The 27,850-nt window shown below is 37.9% G+C and overlaps 1 protein-coding gene across 6 annotated transcripts in view; it reads left to right on the forward strand.

Moving 5' to 3' along the window:
- The window catches only part of arhgef1a (Rho guanine nucleotide exchange factor (GEF) 1a), a 64,032-nt gene that overhangs the window by 29,509 nt on the left and 6,673 nt on the right, over positions 1-27,850 (forward strand). For 4 of the 6 annotated variants that reach the window (XM_036567278.1, XM_036567280.1, XM_036567279.1 and 1 more), the window contains 17 exons: positions 4,871-5,033; positions 9,912-9,979; positions 10,429-10,495; positions 11,027-11,156; positions 11,630-11,739; positions 12,900-13,043; positions 14,793-15,043; positions 17,013-17,138; positions 20,297-20,414; positions 22,393-22,641; positions 24,268-24,344; positions 24,636-24,811; positions 25,460-25,527; positions 25,640-25,828; positions 25,988-26,086; positions 26,662-26,711; positions 27,185-27,226. In XM_036567278.1, the coding sequence (XP_036423171.1) occupies positions 4,871-5,033; positions 9,912-9,979; positions 10,429-10,495; positions 11,027-11,156; positions 11,630-11,739; positions 12,900-13,043; positions 14,793-15,043; positions 17,013-17,138; positions 20,297-20,414; positions 22,393-22,641; positions 24,268-24,344; positions 24,636-24,811; positions 25,460-25,527; positions 25,640-25,828; positions 25,988-26,086; positions 26,662-26,711; positions 27,185-27,226 (2,127 nt within the window). Of the gene's footprint in view, positions 1-4,870; positions 5,034-9,401; positions 9,643-9,911; positions 9,980-10,428; positions 10,496-11,026; positions 11,157-11,629; positions 11,740-12,899; positions 13,044-14,792; positions 15,044-17,012; positions 17,139-20,296; positions 20,415-22,392; positions 22,642-24,267; positions 24,345-24,635; positions 24,812-25,459; positions 25,528-25,639; positions 25,829-25,987; positions 26,087-26,661; positions 26,712-27,184; positions 27,227-27,850 lie in introns of those variants that run through there. The other 2 variants (XM_036567284.1, XM_036567282.1) reach the window with 2 other exon arrangements.

The raw sequence follows: 27,850 nt of genomic DNA on the forward strand, positions 1-27,850 counted from the left end.
ACTTGTTATCTGTGTTTACTTAATGCCGAACACTGGTTGTACTGTCGAATCAATACTGTGCACAAACTCACATAAATGTCTACAACAGAATTATGTGTAGAGTTAAGCAAAGCTACATGTCTTTCACAAGAGTGAAAATGTAAGCAAAAAAACACTCACTCTGTCAGCATATATGAAAAAAATTTTAGAAATTGCTACACAACTAACAAATAATCATTATTTATTGCTTTATATGCTGCCCCTTAAACATGTTAGAGCACCAAGTTAAAAAGCAGTGTTTTTGATGTCTCAGTGAATGTATTTCTGCTTTCTTTTATTAACATTTATTTACCTTAAGCTAAAGCACTCATTTCCCATTGGTTTTGTTGCAGCATAATATGCCTGTGAAATCTAATGACTGTGAAAAATTATTGCAGTCATCTTAAATAATTGCGATAATTCCAAATAATTGTGATTATTTCAGTTGTGATTAGGCGAATATGTAATTGTCGTGACAGGCTTACTGACCATATCTTACCTAAATTGGATTTAGTACGTTTTATGTATGTGAAGTGTGAACTGTGCAAATATTGGACCAGACATGGTGGTGGCATCTGCAAACTTCAGGATCTTCACAACTGGTTCCTTGGAGACCCACTTGTTGCTGGAGAGGCTGAAGAGAAAGACCATGCAACCTTGTGGGACTCAAGTACTGAGGGTCCAGGGGTCTAACGTGTGTTTTCCAAGCTGCATCTTTTTTTTGTTTTGGTCCAGAAAAAAAGCTTTGTTACTAATTAGAAAATTCTTGTGTCAAGACTGAGGGTGATAAAACTTGACTGGGTTATGCCAAGATCCCACTCTGTGATTGTGTTGATTTATTTACTTTGCAATGTTTTTTGATAGAGTTTTGATTTGATTTCACACTTCTGTATCTGAAGTGAGTGTGTGATACTGACTTATGAGGTTGTCAGAGTTGTTATGGCACATCAAGAAAGTTAACTGGACTTAATTAGAGTTAGGTTGGTAAAGTCATAAGGTAAAAGTTAAACAGCATTTTGTTGAGTTTTGGTGGCATTTAATGAACATAGTGTTCTTGGAACATTTTGGAACAAGTGGAGGCTTGTGGGTTATCAGCATGTATCTTGCTGTGTACAGTTTATCAAAGTCAGTTATCATTGAAGCACTCCAACAAGTCTTAACAGGGTTTGAACTCAAAAAAGTTTAGACCAGAACAAATAACCAGTTTATTAATTGTTTCCTAAACAACAGCTATTTTTCAGAAAATTGTAGATCCACTTTACAGATGAATTGATCTGCCTTCATTTGTGACAGTTTGCTTAGCAGCACTTCTGGAATAATGGTCCACAAATAGTATTCCAGACACTGCGACACAAAGTATAGACCTAGACTTGTGCTCCAGTGTATTGCTCTGTATGCAAACCGCAGGTTATTGAGGCAGAATGCAGTGACAGACAGAAGGAGAGAGTCAAGCATGATTCAGGTTCACTCAGTGTGTCGTCCTCCTGGAACATTATTTATTTTGGAACTAGGGCAGTAGTAGAGCCTTTGAAGCAGTTCTGACAAAGTGAACTGACTGGAAATGACTAAATGGTCAGATGAATGTAACCCTTAAGAGTTGCAAATATCACTGATGATGAAAAAAGCTTGTTATAATTTTACATTAAAATGTCAAAAGTGTAGATTCTTAATTCACTTTTGTGTTTGTAAACAGAATAAGAGATGTTTTAATATGGTTTCAATTTGATGGAGTTATGTATATTCATGCAGTCAAAAAACATTCTTTTGCCATGTCTGTCATTTTTTTACATCAAAACAAATGGAAAGCCAGACATACAGACTCGAGCGTGCTGATACAGAATGTTAATCAAATGTAAATGTGAATGCCTGTAACTATGCAATTATGTAATTATCTAATTACACTTAAGTAATTATATAATATAAATGAAAGCAAATAGATGTGGTTGAGGAAAACATATTTGCACTTTATGGATTTGTTGTTTCTTGAAGATGAAAGGGGGTGTTAGTGCAGATGGGGACTGATAAGGCCTTTTAAGAGTAAAAGACTGGGTTAAACAGGTTCAATTTCTAAATTAACTAGATACATAGCAACACTACTTGGAGCTCAGAGCATGTTTCAAATACAATGCAGCTGTTTTCATGACTATATTCTTCTTTCATGTGATCCTGGTCCATTTTGTTATCTGGGTTCTGAGAATAAGAATATGCAGGGCTCAGATCACAACTTTGTTTTCTTTTATATATATATATATATATATATATATATATATGTGTGTGTGTGTATACATAAACTACCATTCAAAAGTTTAAAAACACTGTTTTCGACAATATGAAACAAATTGTAATATACGTATATGAAATGAATAAAATGCTGGTACTCTACAACTTCAGATATCAGATAATTTGTAGGAAAAAAAGAAAATTTAAATGTGTCCAGAACGATAAATAGAGCTGTACACTTAAAAAAATTGTTTTAACTTAAAAAAGTTGACGTTCGAGTTGCCTTAAAAATTTGAGTTAATTAAACTTTGAATAGTAAATTCACAGAACAGAAATCTGTGTTTTATCCCGTCAACTTATTTTTAAAGTTAAGTCAACTCAAAATTCTAAGGCCGTGTAAACACCAACACTAACAACCCAAATTTTTTTACAGTCTAGATTGTTCTAAATTTGAGTGCACTCTACTGCCTTGATTTTCGAGTCACAGTTGTTTGGGATCATGCGACAAACCACACAGATTTGGCAACAAATCAGTGCGCACACCCATGGCAACTGCTCATGTAGTGTGAACGGTTCAGCGGCACAGCTTTCCCAGTTTGATTTCGGCAATGGATCTTGTAGTAAGAGCTTGTCTACAATAAGTATTAGAAACAGCGAAGAGCACTGTCCAATGAGAGTATGAGAGAACCCTCTAGGGGAGTAAAACTTGAGTGACCAAAACATTAACAAACATGACGAAGGGATTGTTGGAGGAAAGATGCATGAATATTGCCCAGGATCTCTTCAGGTACAACATTGACTCTTGTCTGCAATTGTTTGTGTAGCACACATGTCGGTACATCCATAACCAGCAGGTTGTAGGCAATGTCATATAGGGAGTATACAGATTCTGAGATTTTGAAAGTTGTATAGGGTCCACTGGCTTAAATTGATGAGAATGCTGTGTAACATCAGGAATAAAATTAAAATTAACGTCCAGAATGCCTGATATTTGTGGTGATTGAATCATAAGACAAATAACAAGAAATTAACATTTTAGAAATGTACATTTCATAATGTATGTATGTTTAAATAAATTGCAGTATATTGTTTATCATTTGATACCTTCTTGGTGTTCTCCAAAAACTTTAAATAAGGAATAAAACCTCTGGTGTCGAGTTTACAATATTTCAGTCTACATTTTGTAAGTCACTATTGAATAAAATTAAATAAACAGTTATTAATAATGTTAATAAAAGCAATTCCAAAACTTTTGAACAAAGAGTATAGATGAACTTTTTTTAGTCATGTTTTATTTGTCAAGAACAGTTCCTGTTTTAAGATGTCATATAATACTGGCTCATGGATGTTGGCATGTGTGAATGAGGAAGATGGTCAGTCAAAAAGTCAGGAGCTGTCAGTCCAAAAATGCTGATTAGCACACCAGCACTCTGCCCGACAAACACCAGCTCTTCTGAAACAGAAGATTAAAAAAGTCATCAGTTTATCACATGGGCCTCTGTAATGCACTGTCCAGTGCATGGAATCTTGTTTTGAGGTCATGCTTAATTTTTAGGGAAAACTGACCAGAAACATGCATATGCTTATATATCCCTTAAACAGAGGAATATGTCCTTTAGATTTTGGCCAGCACACTTAAAATATGCCCAATAAACCTGGCACTTTTGAGGTATCTAATTTTCTTGATCTTTCTTGGTCCAAAACTTCTAGCCTACATCTTTTTTGCATTCGCTTCTTCTAGACATTATCATTTTTGCAAGTCAGTATCACCATTAACAAGAGTTATTGTTAGGGAGATGAACGGTTTACAAAAGTGACTAAAAGATTCAGAGTATTTGAGTTTTAGGCAAGCATCAGTTTCAGCTTACAAATAGTAAGCTAAGTATTTCTGCAAACATCATTTCCTGTTCTGTTGCTCTATTAGTGTACAATGTCCTATATTTGCCCTTTAACCGGCACAAGGAAGTCCAGATCGGCATCAATTGCTTTAAGTGAACATTAGTCTATATGGACTGTCATATATTGTTGAAATAGCATTTTAAAAAAATAGTTTGAAAAATCAAAGCCCAAATGTAGTCGATCAGCCAAGGCATGTTTGGTGCCATAGTGTAAGGCAAGCATGCATGGCATGCAGTATACGTTTGGTGGGATGTGTATTGCTCTTTGGCTACATTAGCCTCATAGCTTCAGTGTAAAACTGACAAAGCAAACTTCAGACAGCAAATATTTTGGCTGATAGACTGCATTTAAGGTAAAGGGGAAATTTCATCTGTCACTGAGCTATTCCTCTTTATAAAATGGTTCTTTCCCTGTTCATGAGCCTTTATCTATATTTGGATTTCTGGACCACGAGAGATGATTCAGAGCAGTTACACAATAGAAGTCTAACTTAGAGTCATTATGACTACATGTACGTGTTTGTGGGAATATTTTATCCAGGTTTTCTGAAAGGACAAAATAATTGACAGCTGTAACTTAATGTTTATCCAAAAACTGTATTTACTGTTCCGAGTATCATGGGTTTTGTTGGTATGATAACAATGATAATAGGGATGGTGAAGATGATGGTGTATTTACTCAATGCCTGAAGAGGAATTATTCATCAGGTGTCTGGAATGTTTTGTTTTTTCAGAATAAGGAGAAGGAGCGGATGAGGGAGAGAGAGAGGGAGGCACGGGAGCGAGAAGCACGCTACAGTAATGGCCATCTCTTCACCTCCCTCACCGTCAGCAGCACCACACTCTGCTCCGCCTGCAACAAGAGCATTACAGCCAAGGAGGCCCTCAGCTGCCCCAGTGAGTCTTGCACACACATACACTCTCTCACATTCACACTTACACAAACTAGAGATGAGACAATGATAAAAATTTCCTGTCATATGATATCAGTGACAAAAATTATTACAGATGCACCAGGCCTGCTTCTTTCTCTCCCGATAACGATACTTATACTCAAGCATTTTGACTGGTACCCCCAGTCCAATACCAGCAGCTTAAATTCTGAATACGTCGCTGAGCTTGTGATCATTTATCATTTATGTATAAAATAACATGAAGCTATAACTACACATCACTTCCTACCAATAAAACAGCAGGAAACCAGTAAATACATAAGAAGAGGAATAGGGTTTGCCAGAACAGTTGGAATACTCCAGTATTCGCTTGTAATGTTTATAGTCATTTAATTAATCATCTCAGAAATGTAAGTATAGAGATCCTTATCTGAGTAGCACCACACGTCAAATCAGCACTGCCTCTGACTCAGCTCTTTCATGTACTTGCTTCAGGTGGGAATATCAACTTTCTTCTACTTTTCTTTTCTGATTTTTATATTTTACATGTACAGGCTGGAGTATTGGAGTGCTTGTTTGGAAAAATCACTGAATATTAAAAGCCTGTTAAATGCTGTTCAGGCGAGCCCTATTAAGAAATTAATTAGGTGTATGACAGTTTTCTCACCACTGTGACTAAGAAACAGAACTGAAGTATTAAAAGTCAGCAGGTCATTTCTGACTGTTATCCTTTCCATTATTTACATGTTGATGCAGTGGTACCGATCCAGTATATCACATTGGCACATCAATTAAAAGGTTCGCAGTTTTTGGCATTATGGTGGTGTTGGCACATTATACACATCCATCCATCCGTCCATGTTCTAAGCCGCTTATCCTTCTGGGTAAGTTATACACAAAAAGTTTTAGATTGAAAATCAATTCCCTCCACCGTTGTTATCACAAACACTGTCTGCCAATGAAAACTGACCTCCTGAGGATGATGTGTGGAAGAAATAGTTTGTAAAATTTGATTAATTAAATTGAAAACATTACAAAGTACAATGATTTAATTTGATGTTTTACCTTACCATTTTAATTTTTTTTTGTAAATTTTGCTCATTTGATGTCTGAAACATGTTCCAAAAAAGTTGGGGCAGAGGCATGTTTACCACTGTGTTAGATAACCCTTCCTTTTAACAACACATAATAATTATTTAAGGACTGAAAACACCAATTTGCAGTCCTTCCACTCTTTAGCTGTGCAACCAGATGGGGCCTTCATTGTTGTGTTTTGTGCTTCATAATGCACCACACATTCTCAGTGAGCAACAGGTCTGGACTGTCTGCTACATGTCTGCCATGCTGCTGTAACATGTACAAAATGTGGCTTAGTATTAATAATGGTGGCCTCACTGATGTGTAGGTTACCCGTGTAATGGGAGCTTATGCACCTGTATACCATGACAGATTCTGGCTTTTGAACTTTATGTGGTAACATTCTGCATGGTCCTTTTCTTCTTTGGTCCAGAGAACACAGCATCTATTATTTACATGAACAGTCAGAAAGGTTGAATCAGACCATAACACACGTGTCCATTTCAGATGAGTTGAAGGCCAGAAAACTCGATGGCCTATCTGGACATTGCTGATGAATGGCTTTCACTGTGTATAGCTTAGACCTAACTAGCATTTGTGGATGCAGCAATGAACAGTGTGTTTCGGCAGTGGTTTGTCAGAGTATTTCTGAGCCCATACGGTGTTATCCATCATAGAGACATGCCAGTTTTTAAAGTAGCACCATCTGAGAGATCAGAGGTCATAAGCATTTAGTTGTGGTTTTTGGCCCTGCCTTTTACGCTCAGATATTTCTTTGGATTCCTTGAATCTTTCAGTGATATTATGCACCATATAGTCTGAAATGCCTAAAATCTTTGCAGTCCCTTGTTGAGGAATGTTGTTCTCAAGCTGTTGGATTATTCACAGATGCATTGTTTGGCAAAGTGGTGGGCATCAACCTATCCTTGCTCATAAAGAACCAGGCCTTTTCTGAATGCTCATTTTACACTCAAGCAGAACTGCAGTACCTGTTTAGGATGTTTTCTGAACATTTCACTATGCTCCCAGTCTTAAATTTCTCCTGTCCCTACTTTTTTGGAATGTGTTGCAGGCATTAATTATAGAATTTACAAAAAACAGTAAGGCTGATAAGGTAAGACTTTAAACATGTTTTATTTGTACTGTTCTCCTTTAAATACAGGTCAAAGTGGATTTACAAATAACTGTTTTCTGTTTTATTTGCATTTTATGTACTGTCCCAACCATTTTGGAATTGAGATTTGTAATTGTAAGTAGGATTGCAATGTATGTGCAATGTGTAGTGTGTTGCATCTTGCCAAGTCTTAAACACTCACATATACTTTTGCACGTAGCCGTACTATCTTGGACCATTTCTATCTGGCAGAGAGAGATTCAGAGTTAATGTGCCCAGTTCTCCCACACATCCATGTACAGGGACACACACACGCACATATGCAGAAAGCGATGTTATTTTTGTACAGAAATTGTTCCAAACACTTTGTACATGTGCAGGGTGGCAGTCAAGTTGAATATTTTCATACATAACCATTAATGCGATGGTTTGGACAAAGAACCATTTGTGCTGGAGCTAAAAATTCAAATGTGGTTAAGAAGTAGAGATTCTGTGAGGCTGATACCTCACAATTAACTTTTAGCATGATTGGCACAGGTCAATTCCGAAGTTCAGCACGTAGAATTACATCTTTCTGTGAGCTACCATGTTTCTGTCACAGTATAAAACATGGACAAGACTTTCGTCCTTGTTAGAAGCACCGTCTTTTTTCCAAGTGAGTACATGAGCTCATTCAGAGTGCAATTCAACCTGATGCTTAGCATTGACTTTAATCCGAGTAATGATAAAGTGCGACTGATGTGATTTATATTTTTCTTCTTGCTCAAAAGGGCAGTTTTTATTCATTAGGTCATGTTATTACATATTAATATAAATGCAGCAGCAGCACTGAGAAATCATGATTAACGATGAACAGCAGATTTAATGGCCGAAATTTTTGCATCAGTCTTAATATCTTAGCAAAGACACCAAAGAAAGTTTAATGTTTTTCTAACAACCGAAAACAGTGCAATGAACATATGTGAAATACGCAGTCTTACAGCTTTATGGCCAAAAGCTTACATGACTTAAACCATTTTCAGTTGTAGTGTCAGACAAAAATAGCGATTCTGTTCATACTCACCTGAGGTGCAGAGAGGTAAGTTCAGGTGACTTCGGCAAGAGTAGGAAAGCCATCATTGGTCTACCAGTAAATCAGCACCTGTGCGCAAGTAGTGAAATTTGGCACACATATATCAAGTCACTGATCAGCTCTCATTATTGGCCAGATTAAAGGAATGCCGGCCAGGGGCCTATTGCCTATTTAGGCTGAAAATGGCCAATTCAATTGATCTTTCTACTCCTGCTAATACGTAATGGAAGCTTACAGTCATCAGGTTATCATTGCAAAAACTACACATCTACATAGCTCATCATACAATTGTCTCAAACTGGTAAAAGAAAATTTATATAAATTAGATTTTTGGCTGGTCCACTGCTTAAACAAGGGACAGTCACGTATTTGCACACACAGTGGGATTCAAGTTGTAGGAGCACATTGGATGCCCTGAAAATAAGACAGGTTGTAATGCAAGACTGCCTTGCGCTGAGTTTCACATACATACACCCTTTCCTGTTTTGGTGTCACGGTGTTCACCTCTCCACTCTTCTTGATTTCGCTATTGTTCTCAACTTCTTCATTTCATCATTGCTTATTGCAGCATCCAGACAACATGAGACTGTCACTGATAAGACCCTGTGCATAAGCTCTGTGCTTTACTACTCTGGTCTGTGCTCCTGTATTGATTGCACTGCACATTTGTGTAGGTGTTGGAACATGTAGTTCCTGCTTTTATACCCAACCAATGAGAGTGCAGCGGCCCATAAAGGACTGTACAGCAAGGGCTGTTTTATTTAACCCTTAAGACTGATGCAAAAAAAGTAGCACCAGAAAAGCAGAGAATTTTTATCATTACTCTGATAAATAAATCAGTAGTGATCTAAATTGTGCTCTGAGTGTGTACACATTAAGGCAGAAACAGTGTATCCAACATTAAAGGCACTATCATGCTTAGTGATAGAAAACACAGTAGCTCTGATACATTTTATCATACCCACTGCCAACATGCGCTCGTCTCAACTACTTTGAGCAGATTTTTATTTTCATTGAGCCAGAAAGTCACCAGCTTTGTTACAGGTAAGTCCTGTTCTCTGCAGCTCTTATATAGGTTAGTGGGGAAAGAAGTGTGTGTTTATCAAGGGGGGGGGGTCTATCAAGGAAACTCCACCGGGGCCCCAAGTCTCTTTCCTGCCCAATCAGCTTCAAAACAGGAAGTGGAACTGCTCTCAAACAATGGGCTCCGCAGACTCCCTGCACTAGAGAAGCCGTTACAAGAAAAACTGTCCAGAAAGGAGTTACTTACAGTAAAGACGATCTGGAGCACAGGTTTCAACGCAATCATGGATACTGGCCAAGAGAAAGAGAGACAGAGGCAAAAGACCGGTACCGTATGTCTTCGATATTGAAATTGAACATTAGTGTTGTTTTTGTGATTACCTGAATAGAAAACGCAGTTTATTCTGTAAGAAGATGTGGGTTTATAACATTATTAGAAAGAGCGTGAGAAGGACTCACTGTGCTCCACTTCCACTTTCAGTGTCAGCAATGGTTTATGAACACTGAACTAGCAGTTGCTGTGCGTAGCGGTGATGGGCGCATGGTGAGAAAGACAGATGGATGAAGTAATGCTTCCTTTCTCTTCTGTTTTCCAGCCTGTAATGTCACCATCCACAACCGCTGCAGAGACGCCCTGCCCAACTGTGTCAAGATGAAACAGCGGGTAAGAGAAGAGCTCTGACCTGATTTTTGACAAACGTCACATGACACCGATAATATCCAACAGGATCACATGCGCGTCACTGCTGTTGGTTAGCTTTTTCATTTGAGATGGTGAACTGACAATTGTTCAGGAAATAATTTAGTGTATAATGAAATTTCAGATTACACAGTGAGTCAGTTAGAGGGTATGATTTAGTTCAGTTCGGTACCACCCTTTCTTTTTTTTGGGATTATCTTTTTTTACAATAAAAAGCCACACTATATTTATGTTTTAGTGACTGTTTTATCTGAAATACATGGCATCAAACAATGCCATACCACGCCTATATGATCTTTACAAAAAATGTTATATATACTGTTTTTCATTGCAAGGGCTCAGTCATAATCACTTTAAAAAATAAAGCCAGCTGGTAATTCTAATGTAGATGTAATTGTGCTGTGTTGCCACAGCAACAGAAGCTGGCGCTGATGCGGAACAGTTCAACCTACAGTGGGACGGTGACACTGCGAAATAAAAGTGAGTGTCCACTCAGCCTGTCAGGAAAAACTCTGTGATTCTCCATTACGTTGCCTTCTTCCTGTAAATTCCATTCTGTTTCCTTTATTTCTCCTTGTTAACATTCATGTCTTCTTCCATCATCATGGACACCCAAATTTTTCATGTTTTCTTTTCTCTTTATCCTACTTATCCTTGACTGTGTCCTTTTTGTTCCATCTGACATTTTGGACAGCATAACAGTGCGTAATGAAACAGAGTATGTTTTTGCTATGTGCCGCTCAATTATGTCATATTGTCCTAAAATCCAGGCTTCTCAAACTTATAAAACATCGTCATACAGCCAAAACTTTACCAGATTGTTGTCATGTGTAATGTATTTAATGATAAATATTATTTCATGGTTCTTAATACTGGTTTTAAGCTGAAAGTTGCATTGTTTAAAACTAGCCTACCTAAATATTATCCATAAATTATGTATTGGTCAGGCCCTTCTGTCAAAGTTCATAATTCTGATTTAGATCTTTTTTTCTGTCTTGTTCAACTCTCCAGCGCATTTGAAAGAGCGACCCAGCTCGGCCATCTATCCATCCGACAGCCTCCGCCAATCACTGCTCGGCTCCCGCCGTGGACGCTCCTCCCTTCTACTCTCCAAGAGCGTATCCACCAATAACATTGCAGGGTGAGCGTTGTCCCCACTGTACCTGTTAAGTGGCCAGCCTTTAATACCGCACAGTGTAGCCTATTTGTGGTGTGTTTAGTTCTGTGTTTTATGGAATTAGCTGTATGCATTTGCTGTTGAATACAAAAGGCAACTTCTTTTGTTGTGGAGATCACTTTTGTTTTGAATGTGAAATGTTTTCCATTGTGTATGAGTTCCTGTTCCAGTCACATTCTCACTGTAGATTATTGTGTAGTTGTCCTAGTGTGATTGTTTGCTGTTGTGTATTTCCACTTTATTTGTATTTTTGTATACATTCATACATCACTGTTGTTATTATTTTTCTCCCATGCCTGCAACTCATTTAAGGTTTTTTTTGTTGTGTGTTTGGGTGCATGCATATGTGGGGGTGCATGTGTGTGCAATTATGTCTATGTGCATGCACGTGGTGTGTGTCTGTGTATGTGTGTGTGTATGTGTGTGTGTGTGTGTAGGACTCTCAGTGATGACTCTCCCTTGGGGCTGCGCAGGATCTTGTCTCAATCCACAGACTCTCTAAACTTCAGGAGCAGAACCATGTCTATGGAATCATTGAACGACGAGGGTAGGACACAGATACACGCATGTTTGTTTTTTATACAATATCAAGACATGTGGTCATGCATTTATGTACCGTACCTGTTGTATGTACAGTATTGTGAAAAAGTTTTAGGTACCTTAGAAATAGATTAAAGACACTACTCTTAGAATGAATACAGATAATACTCATAAAGCTAGTAGTGATTTAAACATTTTGCTTAGGTGGCTAAGATTTTTGTCCAGTACTGTATATGTAACTAACTATGTGTAACACTAACCCAGTTCAAAAATGTTGGGGCAGTAATGCAAATAAAAACAGAAAGAAGTTATTTATAAATCTACTTTGACATATATTTGAATGAAAACTGTACAAAAACAGGATATGTAATATTTTAGAGAGTGTGGGTGCTAGACTGGCCTGCCTGGAGTCCAGAACTGTTTAAACATGTTAAAAAAACAAAACAATGAAGTTCATAAAATACAACATCAAATATTGTGTTTTTGTACCATTTTCAATTTAATACTGTTGAGAGAAATTGTACAGAATTTTTTTGCATTTTGCATACACAACGTTTTTGACATTGAGTTAAGCCTAACTTCATACTTAATCCTAACCTTAACATCAGAAAACAAAAAGAAATGTTATTCCTTTTCAGTTTTTGTAAGTGGCACTTTACCAAGTACCTGGTCCTGATATGTTATGTGTGTATGATATGTAGGTTAGCCCTATTTTCCTTGTTTTCAAAGCTAGGACATTTCCTGAAATGGCATGATTTAGATTTAGGTAAATAATTTGATGTTTTAAGTCATGTTATTCTCAAATTCTGCTAGATTGTTCCTCAGCTAACTCCACTGAGCTCAAAACGGGCCTTCATAGCTCATTACCAGTTTGTCATGTGCTGGCTTTATTTCCTGTGGACATGCTCAAATGTCATCCAGAAACTCCAAGAGCTGTATTTCTTTACTCATTACGCCCTTCATTGTAGATTGACCTCTTTTAATACCAAAGCTGTCTCATGATGTTATTCCCATCTCAAAATAAGCCACATTATGTCAAAATGATCTCTTACAGTTAATCAACAACTCTATCTCACTTTGGAAGAATAAAGGTTCAGATTTTCCCAGAACAGAATTTCATTTACATTTCAATTGTTTGGTAGAAAACAATGTCTCTTCCTTCTGTAGGAGAACTGTACTACACCTCCATGCTGGAAGGGTTGGATGTCGAGGGGCCGGACTTTGAGGCAGATTCCTGGAGTATGGCGGTCGATTCTGCCTACCTACAAACCCACCGCAAAGATGTCATCAAGAGGCAAGACGTCATCTATGGTAGGAGAGAGAGAATCTGGAAGAAACAGCGTCGTAGAACCGTTTCTCATTGTCATTAAAAGTGTTGCATTGACATAGAATATGAGAATTACTTAAAGTAATTACACAGTTAACCATGTAGAACTAAGCATCCTGCTTAGAAGTTGCTTAGAATTTGCTCTTTTAACTCTCTCAGTTTGCCGCCGGACGAGTTATGTCCACAGTGAAACATATAAGCATGTGAAATTGAAACTTTCTATGTACTGCCATGTTTTAGGCTTCCTTTATTGTAGAATGTGTTTTTGTGAGATCGGTTAGCACTTATTATTGTTTTGTTTAATCAGAGCTATGATAAAAAATAACACATATGTGGCTTGAATTCCTGTTCGTGTTTTTTTTTCAAAAAGGCACTTTGTGAGACGAACTACATACAAATCTACACATTCCGGCTTTTCAGATCACGTTCTTTACATAAAATGCCACAATAATGCTAAGAAGTCATGTTATTAAGGAACATGGCAATAACATTTTATTAAATTTAAATCACACTGAAATACCTCCTCTTTTGCTTACAAACACAAATGTGGCGTTGATTAAAAATTCAAAATCTGCATGTTTGTGGGAATCTTTCTGCATATTTCAGTACAAGTGAGAAAAAATGTCTGTAAAAATACACGATGCTTTTGTTGTTGATTTCTGAGTGTTAAAAGATGACTCGCAGTGCAAACTACAGCGAATAATGGCAAAAAAAAAATAAATTGGCACGTGGATTGTGGAACCTATTTTTGGCCAAGCATCAGCAACCTGATTGGTTACATTAAAATTGACAAAACAATCATAAAGTAGCAGATATTAATTGTGATTTATTGTTATTGTTTTGATAGATTGTGACAGATTGATAGATTGTGACAAATTGTGACTAAACTGCTAAATTCTGACAAACAAACGAACACCCACACATGTAGTTTGGTGCACTTTAGCCAATGTTAAAATCAGCAGCGTCAAATGAAAAAGATGTCACGGAAGCCTAAACTCTGGTGTAAAATTTTGCAAACAGACATCTTTAAGGCAGGTTTACACTGCAGTGATCTTTACGATAACACTGTCATAGACAAAAATCACAAATTGTTTAAGAATTCTTTGATCGTGAGTTAAAACCAGTATTTGAGGTTTAATGTGATATGCTCCACACAACTGATTTTGTGCCTCTGCGAAAGCCTAAGATAAAGTTCTGGCAGTGTCAGAAAATGTGGTCAGAACCTTGCAGTGTGATCGCAGCTACAACACACATCTAAAAACAACCAATAAGGAGCAGCATTAAATGACATGGGTGTGTGAGGGAGATAGAGATGACTAATTAAGGTAATAATTTTATTCCCCACAACTTTAAGAATATTGTCTTACATTATTTTAGTTTAGTCCACCATCAGATCACATAATAGTGACCTGCAGTGAAAAAGCTGAGCTAGTTATTGTATAGTGGATAGAAAATTAGCCTACTCAGGTTCACTTTGGAGAATGAACATTCCATGTAGTCCTTCTCCCCCATCCAGGAACAGCTCCAACCTGTCCTTCTCAGTCATCGTAAAATCTTTATTGTATAATCTGATTGAATTTGCAAACTTTTTTATTTGTAGTAACTCTGCCATCTGATGCTTTGAGTCATGGGGGCTTTCTTAAATATAATAATAATGTCTGTAGTGTCAGTGTGTCCTCTTACTGATATATTTGACTTGGTCAGCTCATGTTAATTGCCTCCTTTGCCCTCAGAGTTGATCCAAACAGAGCTGCACCACGTGCGGACACTACGTATCATGGAGTGTGTGTTTCGGCGTGGGATGCTGGAGGAGGTGCAGTTGGAGCCGGGCGTGGTGCACGCGCTCTTTCCCTGCCTGGAGCGTCTTTTAACCCTGCACATTCGCTTCCTCAATCAGCTGCTTGATCGCCGCAAGCAGTGCCTGCAGCCGTCTAGTGGACACAACTTCACTATCAACTATATCAGCGATCTCCTCGTGCAGCAGGTAGTGTATGTGTGATTGTCAGTAGGTCCGAGTTTTAATGCAAGTCTAAATGTTGTACAGAACTAAGAAAATTCGAGTTAAGCATTATTTGTAGGGGTTGACCAAAAATATTTTTTCAGAGATTAGTAACCGATACAGTGGGCAGGTTTTCATTTGCCATAAATTTGAATATGTTTTGAAATTTTTTATTTTCATTATACTGATTTTAACCAGTCCAATAAGGCTGTGGGCAGGACATCGAGCCAGACTGTAGAAGTGTTTCTTTTAGACTTACCTGTGTTAGAGATGTGGTCGCACCACATGAAACCTTTTAAACAAGTTAAAATGCAGATTCCAGTGATTGGAAAAATGATGAATATCAAATTCAGGTCAGAACGATAATCGATCAAATCCTGATTATTTGTTAGAAAGAATTCCAATATTAGAATAAGTGCAAATAATAAAATAGAAAATTTTGATTTTATGTGTGCGAGTGTATTAGTTTAACCACTTCTAGCTTATTCAGCTAATCAGTGCTTCATTATACTAAATCAGTTTTGCTGTTCATGAAATTCAACAAATTTGTGTGTTCTTCTAATCAGCCAAACCTGTGTTATTCTCTCTCACAATATATCAGTAACATTTAAAAAAAAGTTGTTGCTTTATTGGGTTTTCTGTTTATTTATTGACATAATTTTAAACCAGTCTTCCAATATGCTTTGGCTTAGTTAGACTTTTACACGGTACTGTACTCATGAAATGTGACATGTAGAGCAGTGTGGAACTGCTGTGTTTCCCAGTCCAGTCACTGGGAAACCCCTAACCACACAATATTCTGTTTGTTTGTCTGATATGTTTTGAAAGCTGTAGTAGGAGCATAATGCGCACTACACAGTGGTTTGTCGTGAACTGGGTTTGGTAATCACTGCACTAATATGCGCTAAAACACTACGTTAGAGAATGTGTTGGGTGTGTGGGTGTAATTATGTGAGGTGTAAATGTGTGGTGTGTATGTAGTGTGTGATGGCAAAAGAGATATACTTGGTGTAATGTAGAAAGACAAATACTTGTGCTAATATCTCTAGTATATAATATACATTCACTGAGTACCTTATTGGGTAAACCTACCTTGTGTTTACATTTATTGCCCATTTTAGCAGCTCCAATTACTATGTAATCACTTCGTAATTCTACAGTACAGATTGTTACAATTTGTTATCTCACCCTTACCCTGTTCATCGTCAGGACCCACACAGAAACACCACAGATCAGTTTTTATTTGGGTGGTGGATCATTCTCCACACTGTGGTGACACCAACATGGTGGTGGTGTGTTAGTATGTGTTACACTGGTATGAGTGGATCAGATACAGCAGTGCTGCTGGAGTTTTTAAACACTGTGTCCACTCACTGTCCATTCTATTAGACAGTCTTACCTTGTTGATCCACCTTGTAGATGCAAAGTCAGAGATAGTAGCTCATATGTTGCTGCACAGCTTGTGTTGATCATCCTCTAGTTCTTCATCCTTGGTCACAGGACGCTGTTGGCTGAATATTTTTGGTTGGTGGACTATTTTCAGTCCAGCAGTGACACTGAGGTGTTTAACTGATCCAGTCGCACCAGCACAACACACACTGACACACTACCACCACGTCAGTCTCACTGCAGTGCTGAGAATGATCCACCACCCAAACAGTACCTGCTCTGTGTTGGTCTTGTGGAAGTCATGATTACTGATGAATGGGATAAGGGTGGGATAACAAATTATGCAGAGAAACAGCTGGAGCACAGTTGCAGAACTACAAAGTGCATTTATATGGTATGTGGATCTGATAAAATTTTCAGTGAGTGTAGATACAAGGAGGTGTAACTAATAGAGTGACCATTGAGTGTATGTTGTATAAAGTAATATGATATACAGCTAATTTAAAATGGTGACAATTTCTGTTCCCCTGTACCTGTCTGACTGTAAATGTCGTGTGTGTTTCAGTTCTCAGGTCAGTGCGCTGATGAGATGAGGAAGGCCTATGCTGAATTCTGCAGTCGCCACTTGAAAGCTGTTAAACTATACAAAGAGCTTCTGGCCAGAGACAAAAGACTACAGTACTTTATACGGGTAAGAAAAAAGCAACAGCTATTTATTCTTTAATTAGCACCAAAGGGTTTAACCCTAAATGCTGAGACAAGAAGTGGATATTTCTGCTTTTAATTTGGGCTGCAACTACTGAACATTTTTATTTTTGAATATTCTATCAAATATTACTTCAAACATTGAGATACTCTATAAGGATAAGGAAAGTTCAAGACATGTTTTACTTTAATTGAATGGAAAAAAATTACTCCTATTATTGCTTTTATTTTATAGGTAGTAGTAGTAGTATTTTGTACTCTAGCATGAATATCTTAATTAACAACTTAATACTACAGCGTAATGAAAAACTTTCACTACTGTGTAATTCTTTTCATATCATTAAAATTGCATTAAAATGCTAAATAGTGGATCCTGTTCAGTCTGCCAACCCTGCAGATTGTTGGCTCTGTTTGAACAGCAGGGAGTGGTGCAGGTGAGCAGAGAAAACAGCAGCCTTGTGGCCATCATGTGTGACTTTGCTCTTGTCAGTGAACTGGGGAGTGATCAACATCTTTAAGACACTCAAAAGCACTTTATACTGGAGCACTCACTAAACTCAGCCACTTCGCCTCACCTCCACCCTGTGCACTCTGAATAATTTTCCTACAGCTCTGGACAGCTAGCTTGCATGTTCTGATTTGCTCTTGGTACTAAATGTAGCTGAGAACAGGCCAACTAGTAATCCAAAGCAGTAGAAAACTTCTTTAGACTGACTTTCTGCTAAGTGCAATAGTCTCACAGACTCTGCCAAATCACAGTCTCCAGTGAGTCTGGTGTGCACAGCTGGTAACTGCGTACTACTGGTGAAAAGCTAGTATTAAGCGTATTGGTAAATTTGAATGTTTTTTTTAAAAGAATATTTGAATGATCCTGTTTATTGAATATTTGTTGCAGCCATACTTTAAATTTACCCCTCAACTTTAACAATGTGATTTATCAATGCTGTCTCATTTATTTTGATATCATTGCTGTCCAAAAAAAGTATCTCAATTTTTAAGACATTGATTTTTCTACATCATTTGTTTGCAGCAGCTGCCCTCTACATTGTGTACATTGAAAATTGATTGATGAGTGGATCAATAGAAATGCTCCATTTGGAATAAAATCTCTTTGCATTAACATACATTATAATTAAAGAACATTTTTGCCTTCTCTTGTAATGTTGCCATTTTGGAGATATATATTTTTTTTGGACAGCAACAATATGTAAAGAATATAAGTGCAGACACATACATGGGAATAGACTTCACATCAGCCACCTTTTAATGATGAAATGAATCAGTAATACATGAAATTCCACAAAATGTTCTTGCTCGACAGAAAATATTACCATGCATCCAACTATAAAAACAGCATTGTGCTTCTTTTATATAGTGATAGAAAGCTCACAGGAAGCTCCAGTTCCACATTTTACTATGCCCAACATGGTCATACACGCATGGCTTATTCTAATAAGATAAAGAGGACCAGGCCAAAGTCTCTGAAAGGATCACAACAACACATTAGGTAAAATATGGTTAATGTTGTCTTCTGAATGTGCTGTAGCAGTTGATTTAGCCAGAAGAGCGAGAGTAAGTCAAAGCGGGGTATAAAATTTGAGGCATTTATTACATCGATCCTGTATAGCACATGCCAGTGCATGCCTTTACCAGCACGCTTAGTCAATGGAGCTCTTCGTGGGAATGGGATTAAGGAGTGAGACAGGGCGTCAGGGAGTGTGTGATAAGAGATAAATGAGGTGTCTGTGTTGGTATGCCTGTGTTTATATAACCCTCGGTACTGGTCAAGAGAGAGATGGAGAGATCTTGTGTGCGTGCATGTGTGTGTGTGTTACTGCCGTGGGAGGACAGTGATGTACAGCTGGATGAAGGTGGGTGTTGTATGCACTAATAGCCTTGCCGCCTGAATGTTGTCATAGTTGTGTGAATCATCAGATTTTCAGGTATTTTCATTGAGTCCAACTTTGCATTGTGAGCAATTGGCCACACAGCAATGGAACAAGACGGCACTTAAAAACACAGCAATTTGTATGTTTACCATGCTCTGTTAAGAGGGTTCAAATTGGTCCATGACACTATTTTAAGCAATTATAGCTGAAACCTCAGCCTTTCCCTAACCTTTTAAAGCAGAGACAAACAAACATCAATTTTTGCCTTTTAATCTACTGTTCTTGTTTAATTATGTTATTACTCGGTGCTGTCATCAGATTTATTTTCAGATCATCGCTGTTGGAAAAAAACCTTGAGGAAAGACATTCTTAATTTGTAATGGAAGTTAATGTTATAGTAATTTTGGCCCATTTCTGTTGAGCTGTTCATCTGTTCTGAAACGTTAGCACAGTGCAAAGGGTAACTGGAGTTTTCAAATTATGCAAAAATAGTAAAAAAGGAAAAAAAGGGGATACAAAGGTTTTGAATGACAGAGACGATATATAAGGTATGTGATATAACAGCTGAAAATGTCTTTTTTTTTATTTTGTCACAAACCACTTTGACAAAGCAAACATATGAACTAGGGGTGCACAGCCAATATCTCAACCTGATATTTGATGACTGTATTGATGCGTTTCATATTTCATTTGCATTTAAACCTCAAAAAATAAGTGTTACATTTCTTCATAATGCTAAACCAGGTGGATTTACATTTTATAAATCCAACTATGTTGCATCTCTAATAACAATAGGAATATACTTTATACTTCAGTTGCTTTTTATTGTTGCTCTGATCAAACAAATCAATTAAAAGCTCTTAGTGATCAGCACCCTCGCCATTGCAGAACATCTGATAATGGCAGCATTCTGCTTCTTTTATATAGTGATAGAAAATACAGTAGCACACAGAAATTTCCTGTTACACATGATGATCCATTTTACTATGCCCAACATAAACATGCACATATTCCAGCTGCTCATGGGTGGATTTTAAAGAAGTTAAAGGGGGCACTGCCAATGTCTCTGAATGTATCACTAATATACATTAGATAAGGTTGGGTTTAATCCAGATACATACATGCACACTTTCTACAAAGCACAGACTCAATTACAGTAGATGTTGTTTTTTCTAACCTATAACTCTTTCTGATTCGTATCTCTCTCTCTCTCTCTCTCTCTCTCTCTCTCTCTCTCTCTCTCTCTCTCTCTCAGAGGGTGAGTAGAGTTTCTCTGTTGCGTCGTCATGGTTTCCAAGAGTGCATTCTGCTGGTTACTCAGCGCATCACTAAGTATCCCGTCCTGGTGCAGCGTATCCTCGACAACACAAAGGGTAAGCCATCACCATGGTAACAGCAGAAACTAGACAGCGCTTGTTGTAAGCCTGGTATCAGGAAAGCCATTATGTTAGAGGACACATTACATGTTTATTGCAAACATTGCTATGAAACCATTAACTTCATAATGTATATAAAACTACATTTGTGCATATTGTGCAAAGACCTAGAGATTGATTTTTATTCAGATACTCTCTACTCAATAAGTACTGAATTTGACAGACAAATCAAATAACCACAGCATAACCAGCAATGCCACAAAAACATTTATTCCATGCACTTTTTGTCTGCTGGCTCAATTACAGTTGTTAATGAGTTCCAATGGACCCAGCTGCCACGAGTTTCTCAGTGCCATCTGGGTTTAGCACAATTTCACTGTGGAGCTGAATGGAGTGAGTCTGCCTGATTCAGTACATCACAAGTGAAGGCAGAAGGCCTCACTTCATCAGCTGTTTGTGTTGATCTGATTGACATGACTGATGGATTTAAGACAAACCTGTCTCTCTAGATCTCACCTCAGTGTTGCTGTCTGTCTTAAGACAGTTGCCTGGACATCAGGACTAAGTTATAGCCCTTATGCTGAGAGTTACTCCTTTTGTTTGCCACATCCATCAAATGTAATCATGAAATTGCATAGGACCATACCTATGAAACCTTTGGTGTGCTAATGCATTGGGCATGCAAGGTTTCCCCAGCTGATTTATCAACTTTACGTGCAGAAGCCTTTTGTGTGCATGCATACAAGGTCGCCACTGAGCTGCAGGTGTTAGTCTATGCAAATGAGCAACCTAAAGAGATTTACTAACCATGTTTTTTTCAATCTGAAAATAACCACAGCATATTTTCGTTTCGAAAAAGTGTGTAATCAAAAAAGAATCTACACAAAAAAATATTTGGCTCTGTCCCCATGCCCTTTGAAAGATGAGACCTGGTTTTGTTTGTGTGGCTTTTTTTATCGTTAATCCACAGATATATTTTTGCAGTTTTAATTATACATATATTTTCTTCACAGTGATTTCCTAAACAAGTCTTTTAGCAGCTGGGACTCGCCTCCTCTGACAGAACTTCCAGCTTTTCAAGAGACAATGTCTTGTTTCTCTGTCTGCTTTGCTCTGCCTACAGCTGGTATAATTGTGCAGAGTGGATCTGTATTAACGCCTCCACAATTCAAATTAGCCAGTTAGAGGTTACATCATACCTTCATAGTTCAGTTGCGAAACTAGGGCAGCTGCGATTGCAAAATTTTAGCATGCACCAGAGGTTTTTGCGAATTCATTTGTAAATGCAACTTATTGTGATTTACACAATGAATTATATTTACGTGTATTCTATATTTACGGTTTTGTGTCATCACTTCTGACTTTTTCACATTTGTTTTAGTGTCAAATATTAAAAATATGTATAATGATTGTAAATCTCTACTTGCGTAGAACAAGTAAAAATTGATTGAAAGATATAACCTGAATATCTGCTTTTTTCAATAAGCTGAGTGAGAAATAGTTAATTTAAACCCCCAACTGTGGAGGGTCTGAGAGTAAACCCCTTTGTGCTCCACCTTATCCCCCAGGACCAGGTTTACCCTTGGAGTAAATACCTTGAAATGCCTCTTCTTACATTTTGTGTATTTGTATACATTTCCATATTACTTTCATTGGTCTGTGTTTTGTTAGTAGACAGTTTTATCATGTGCCTAGTCTTTGTTGAAAGAATGTCAATCCTTTATATTTTGCACTATTTTTGTCATTTGTGGGCAACAAAAACATGGAAAAACATTGTAAAAAGAAAACTTGAACTTGTCGCAAAGTTAGAAATTCTGTAATTATACAGTAATCTAAGTCAATTTTATAGAAAGATTCTAGATTTCTAAGGGTTATTAGCGCATATGCTCTACTTGTTAATGGCATGTATATTTGTATTGGATTTACATGCTGTATATTGCATGTACATGACTCGTGTATGTATGGGTTCACACAGACAATGCGGAGGAGGCTGCGGGTCTGGCACAGTCTTTGGCTCTAATACGGGAGCTACTGAGCAGCGTGGATCAGCAGGTGCTGGAACTGGAGCGCACGCAGCGGCTACAGGAGATCCGCTCAAGACTGGACTCGCGCGCCGAGGCAAAGCTCCGATCAGGAGTGCTCTTCAGACCTGCAGAGCTACTCCGCAGACAGCTTATCCACGATGGCACGCTGTTGTGGAAGACACCCAGCTCCAGGCTGAAAGGTGAAAGAATGACAGAATGAGAAAGCAGCGTGTTTCTGTTTAGACTATTCATCAAAAGTTTTGAAATTTTCCAAGGTACTTTCCAGTAAAGAAAGACAGCTTTGTTCATGGTTGACATACGTTGTGCCTCGTTTCACTTGTGAAAAAGTCGTCCAATAAGAACTCTGAAGCAGCAGCCACAGTAGTTTGTAAAAATGTAACATACAAAGTAAAGCATAAATTGTTTGAATGTTTTGCCACCTTTAAATGTCCCTATCAGATCTAAATTTATCGTAAGCTTAGTGCCAAGTGGGTAAAAAGCCTACTCAGAAGTAAACGTTTACACATTAAACAGTAAATTATAATGCTCAGTAGGCGCATATTAATAATGATATGACAAAAAGTAAAAATGTCCATGAAGTGACAGAGTATCACATGATTTATTTTATTTTAGTATGTTATCAGGGCAACTTCAGAGCTCTCGTGTGTTCCTGTTTATGCAGAACAATATTAAATAGGGGTTCACAATATCTGACATTTGATGGAACAGACAAAAAGAACCAGTAGTGCTACATTTAAAAAATATCATCATAAGCTATGAGTGCAAATGATTTTTATTCAGCATTTCACATCCTGCGCTGATGAATCATGCAGTTGGTCAGTGTTCGAGGAGTACTGATGATATTCGCAATACACTGAGAAAAGCACACTGCAGTGTATTGTGACCTAATTTATCATGATAGGAATAAATATAGGTATATTTCCCTGCCCTAACATTAACCCCTTAAATGGCCAGGGCCCACTGACTGGCCCAAAGTTGTACTACACACTTATATAACCTAAGAACAACTGAACTAGTTTGCATGGTAGTCCATGAAGTTACTAAATTGATTTTTCCTGATTTTCTCCCCAATTAAATCGTCTCCAATTCCAACCCGATAGTTAGGACTCCCCCAATCACACAATACTATCAACGCTAGGAGGGTGAAGGCTAACACAGGAGACCTGTGAAGCGCCACCGCATCTTTTCTGCCGCTCACGCAGTCATTGGACAGCTGAACGCGCTCAGAGGAAAGCGCCAACCGCACATTACGTCAGCTGGGGGGCCATCCTACCCAGCCAGAGAGAGCAAGGCCAATTGTGCTTTCTTGGATTCCCGGCTATGGATCGAACTCGCAATCTCCTGACAATAGGGCCAACGCTTAGAGGGTTGCGCCACTCAGGAGCCCCCATGAACTCACTAAATAATAAGCCTTAGTATGTCATAACCCTGGAATTTTAAGGGGTTAAATATCTTTTCTCTGGGAAAACAACATTTAAATACTGCTTCCTTACAAATATCAAAAAGCAGTTAAAATTCTACTTTGTGCAGAAAATTTTGCTATGTGTAACAGTGTGGAAAAATTAGGCTACTCTCTGTGTATCTCTTGGAAGTCAGTGCTGATTCAACATGCTCAGTTGTCCAAAATGGCACTGACAAAGGCCAGTAGTGAGAACACACTACACAAACAAACAGAATGTCATTTGACTGGAGTGCCCAAACTTTTGCATTGTGTGTGTCTGAGAGAGAGAGACATAAATTAGCTCAAGCTAAGAAAATTGGTTTGTGTGTTCAAATGTGTTTTCTTTGCTGTTTGTTTCCTACAGATGTTCAGGTTCTACTGATGACTGACATATTGGTGTTTCTGCAAGAAAAAGATCAGAGATACGTCTTTGCAAGTTTGGTGAGTCGACAGACATACTGTACATTGACTCACTCAAGGACACACACAGCATGCGCACAGAAGTGACCCCACTTCTTTTCACATTATGCATAAACTTCACATATTTCAACAAAGGTGCCTGACTCAGTGGGTTGTGTTTAGTTGGCTTTCGTTCAGGAAAGTTTAGTCCAGCTTTTAATTTCAGTTGAATGTATGTCATTTCACACAGCTCAGTTTACCAGGATAATACATACTTTTTTCCCTCTCTCTCTCTTTTCTTTTTTTCTGTTTCTCTGTTAACTCTCTCTGTAGGATAAGTCTGCAGTAGTCTCATTGCAGCATCTTTTGGTAAGAGACATCGCGAATCAGGAGCGAGGGTTGTTTCTTATCAGCAGTGAGTTCAGCCCACCAGAGATGTACGAGCTCCATGCAGCTTCTAAAGATGACAGAAACACTTGGATACGGCACATAGCGCAAGCTGTCAGCAGGTGCATACACACACTCACACACAGTGAAGTCAGTAGAATTAAATACATTGATATGGAGCTGAATTTGATTCAGTTTAATTCTGTTGGAATTTAAGTAAACCATCTCTGACAAATATTAGATTTTACTCTTCACAAACACACATACACAATATAGATAGGGGTTAACTTGGAATTTGAAAGGTGTTGAAACTCTTGACAGTGGGCAGGGAAGGAGGTTGTGAATTAGTAGGCAAGTTACGTGTAAAAAAAAAACACAAAAAATAAAAAAAACTATTGCATCTAGTTAAAAGCCAAGCAACAAATTAGTCTACAGCTTGCATATACCATGCTAGCTAGGATGCTCCATTTACATGTAATCTCATAAACAAATGTGCAGTTGTGCAACTTGTTTTATGAAAAATATAACTGGCCATTGATTTTTCCTGAGACACATATAACTAGTTCTTATTTTTTGTGTGATGCAGTAACAGCAAATATATTAAATGTATCAAAGTTCTGGAGAAGAATTTTTCCACTCTCTCAAATTACTAGAGGGTGTCTACAGACTTTTCTGCTCCATATAAGCCCCTACACATCAATACGGTTATAACATCATAGTTCACATTCCAGCCAAAAAGGTAGAATTTCTCATATTTTCTTTCTTTGCAGTTGTCCCTCAAGAGATGAATTCCCACTTATTGAAACCGAGGACAAGGCGCTGTTGCGGAGGCTTAAAGGTGTGCAGTGCATCCTCTTACACGCTGCTTTAGTTCACCACTAACTATCAGTCTCTCCCTTCACCTGCTTTAAATCTTAAGCCTCACACTTATACTCCTCCCCCTTCCTCAGCTGACATCCAGCAGAAGGACAGGGAGGTGTTGGAGTTGCTGCAGGAGCGAGTGACCCTGTTCTCAGATCTAGCTGAGGTCATGGGAGGTCACGAGGTTATGCTGCCACCCAACTCCAGAAACCTGTTCAGAGCTGACACTCCTCAGGCTCCTCGAGGGGAGCAGCTACTCACTCAGGCTATTACAGAAGGTGAGGGTGAAATGTAAAATAAACAACAGCCCTACCAGCCAGCCTCTCAATACCTCTGATTTTCCCTGTTCATTTTCCAGTTTACTAAATTACTTAATTGAGCTTTTACCAAAATAATGAACAGTCACTGAGTCAGGACCTCTCTTTCTCTTTCAACAGTGGACAGACTGACTGAGCTGTTGATAGGCTCTAGTTTAGAGGTCTCCTTGGCCTGCAGTTCCAATGGCCACCACAATAATATGGGGGCGCTAGTGATCAGTAAGTATTAACCAAGAGCATGATAACCGTAGAAGAACAGTCTAAAGGGATTTCACATCTGTGCCACTATGACTTCTGCCACAGTGTCATACATTTCCCTTTTTTATACTTTGTACTGTCAACTCCCAAACAAGCCATGAATATCAAAAGCAGATTCTGTTTATTTTATGCTTAAAGCAAATAGAGAATTTTGATTAGTATATATATATATATATAATTTTGCTATTATTTGAGAGTAAAAACCCAACAAGATTTTTGTCATACTAGCAGTGCATTTACAGTGACTGCACCAAAAAGTGAGATGCACCAAAAAAATAATGTCCAGGTGAGGACTTTATGAATACTTAGCGTAAAATTGGAATGAGAAAAAAGAGGAAGAAGATTTAAAATCCAAATTGACCAATTCATTAGAAAGACTAGCCTTCTAGTATTCTTATAATGTCATGCTGGTGTTATCTTGTAGCAAGATTACATTTATCAGTTTGCATATTATCTCATAACACATGTGGTCATTATTTTATTTCTAATTAATCTTGTCTATTTCTCCCTTCCATGTACCTTCCCAATCATCTCAGATGGACAGGAGGTGTTAGTTAATGGCTCGCAGGAGACTGTGACTTCTCAGGTAAGAGACAGACATCAAATAATGATTTAACAGAAATATGATTCATTTCATCATAAATGGCCAAATTATCATTATGACAAGACCCACACCCAAATCTAAAGACTCTATTTTATAAAAATCTACCAAACTGAGTAACAGCGTAGATGGAGAGGATGTGTCACATTATTGCTGAGTTTTATGCAGTCCTGTAAAAAGGATAATTACTCATTATTCAAGACCGTCTGAAACTCCCAAGTTTCCATGGCAACCTGAATCCAGATAAAAACCTATCACGATTCTGAAGCAGCACTATTATTGCTGCAGAACTTTGCTTCAAAAATCTATGACCAACACTTTTTATATACAGCATATTTTAAGCTGACGTCCTTTACCTTATTACCAGAACAAGCTTGTTGAATGAGCTAGTAATGTCTGAATCAGTGAATCATATTTGTTTGATTCATCTGAACTGATTGATTCCTTTAATCTTACAGGATGGGAATGGGAATCAAATGGAGGATAGGACACCAAGTGAGGTACAGATTCAGTTATAAACAGTTTAAGCACTAACATAGTTTGAATTATGCAGGGAAATAAATAAGTGCTTTCTCCAGGATATTCCAAACCAAAGCAAATCCTGGGCCCATTACCTAGTTATGTTTCTGGCAGGAGTGCAAACAGTACAGCTTACTCCATCGGTGGGGTCAACCAGACGAAGGGGCTAGCTGTAACAGTCACTGTTGTTTGAACTGGACAGGCTTCCCATCCTCAATACATTAAAATATATGCATTAAAATAAATATGACTGTGTCAAATGTGGCAAATTTATTTTAGACTACAAAGTAGTACAGCAAATATCAGCGCAGTAAGCTTGAAAGATGTTTGACTTACATGACATCTGTGGTATGTTTTGGTGAATCTTTGAATATTAACATTTAAAAAATTGATTGTGTTGAATTTATATGGGGGTAAGGACCTTTTTTAAATTAGGAGGCTTAGTTGTAACACTGGAACAACTACCCCATGTAGAGGCTGTACTTTAGTCTGGCTAGCTCTGTCTGTGAGTTGGTTATATGCTTCAAAGTGATGCTGTATTACAGCCACCAAGAAGGTGCATAAAATAATATAGGTGTGAATTCTGTGACTCACTCTCAAGAAAT

This window comes from Colossoma macropomum, unplaced genomic scaffold (genome assembly GCF_904425465.1).
Source record: "Colossoma macropomum unplaced genomic scaffold, Colossoma_macropomum, whole genome shotgun sequence".
Taxonomy (NCBI): Eukaryota; Metazoa; Chordata; class Actinopteri; order Characiformes; family Serrasalmidae; genus Colossoma; species Colossoma macropomum.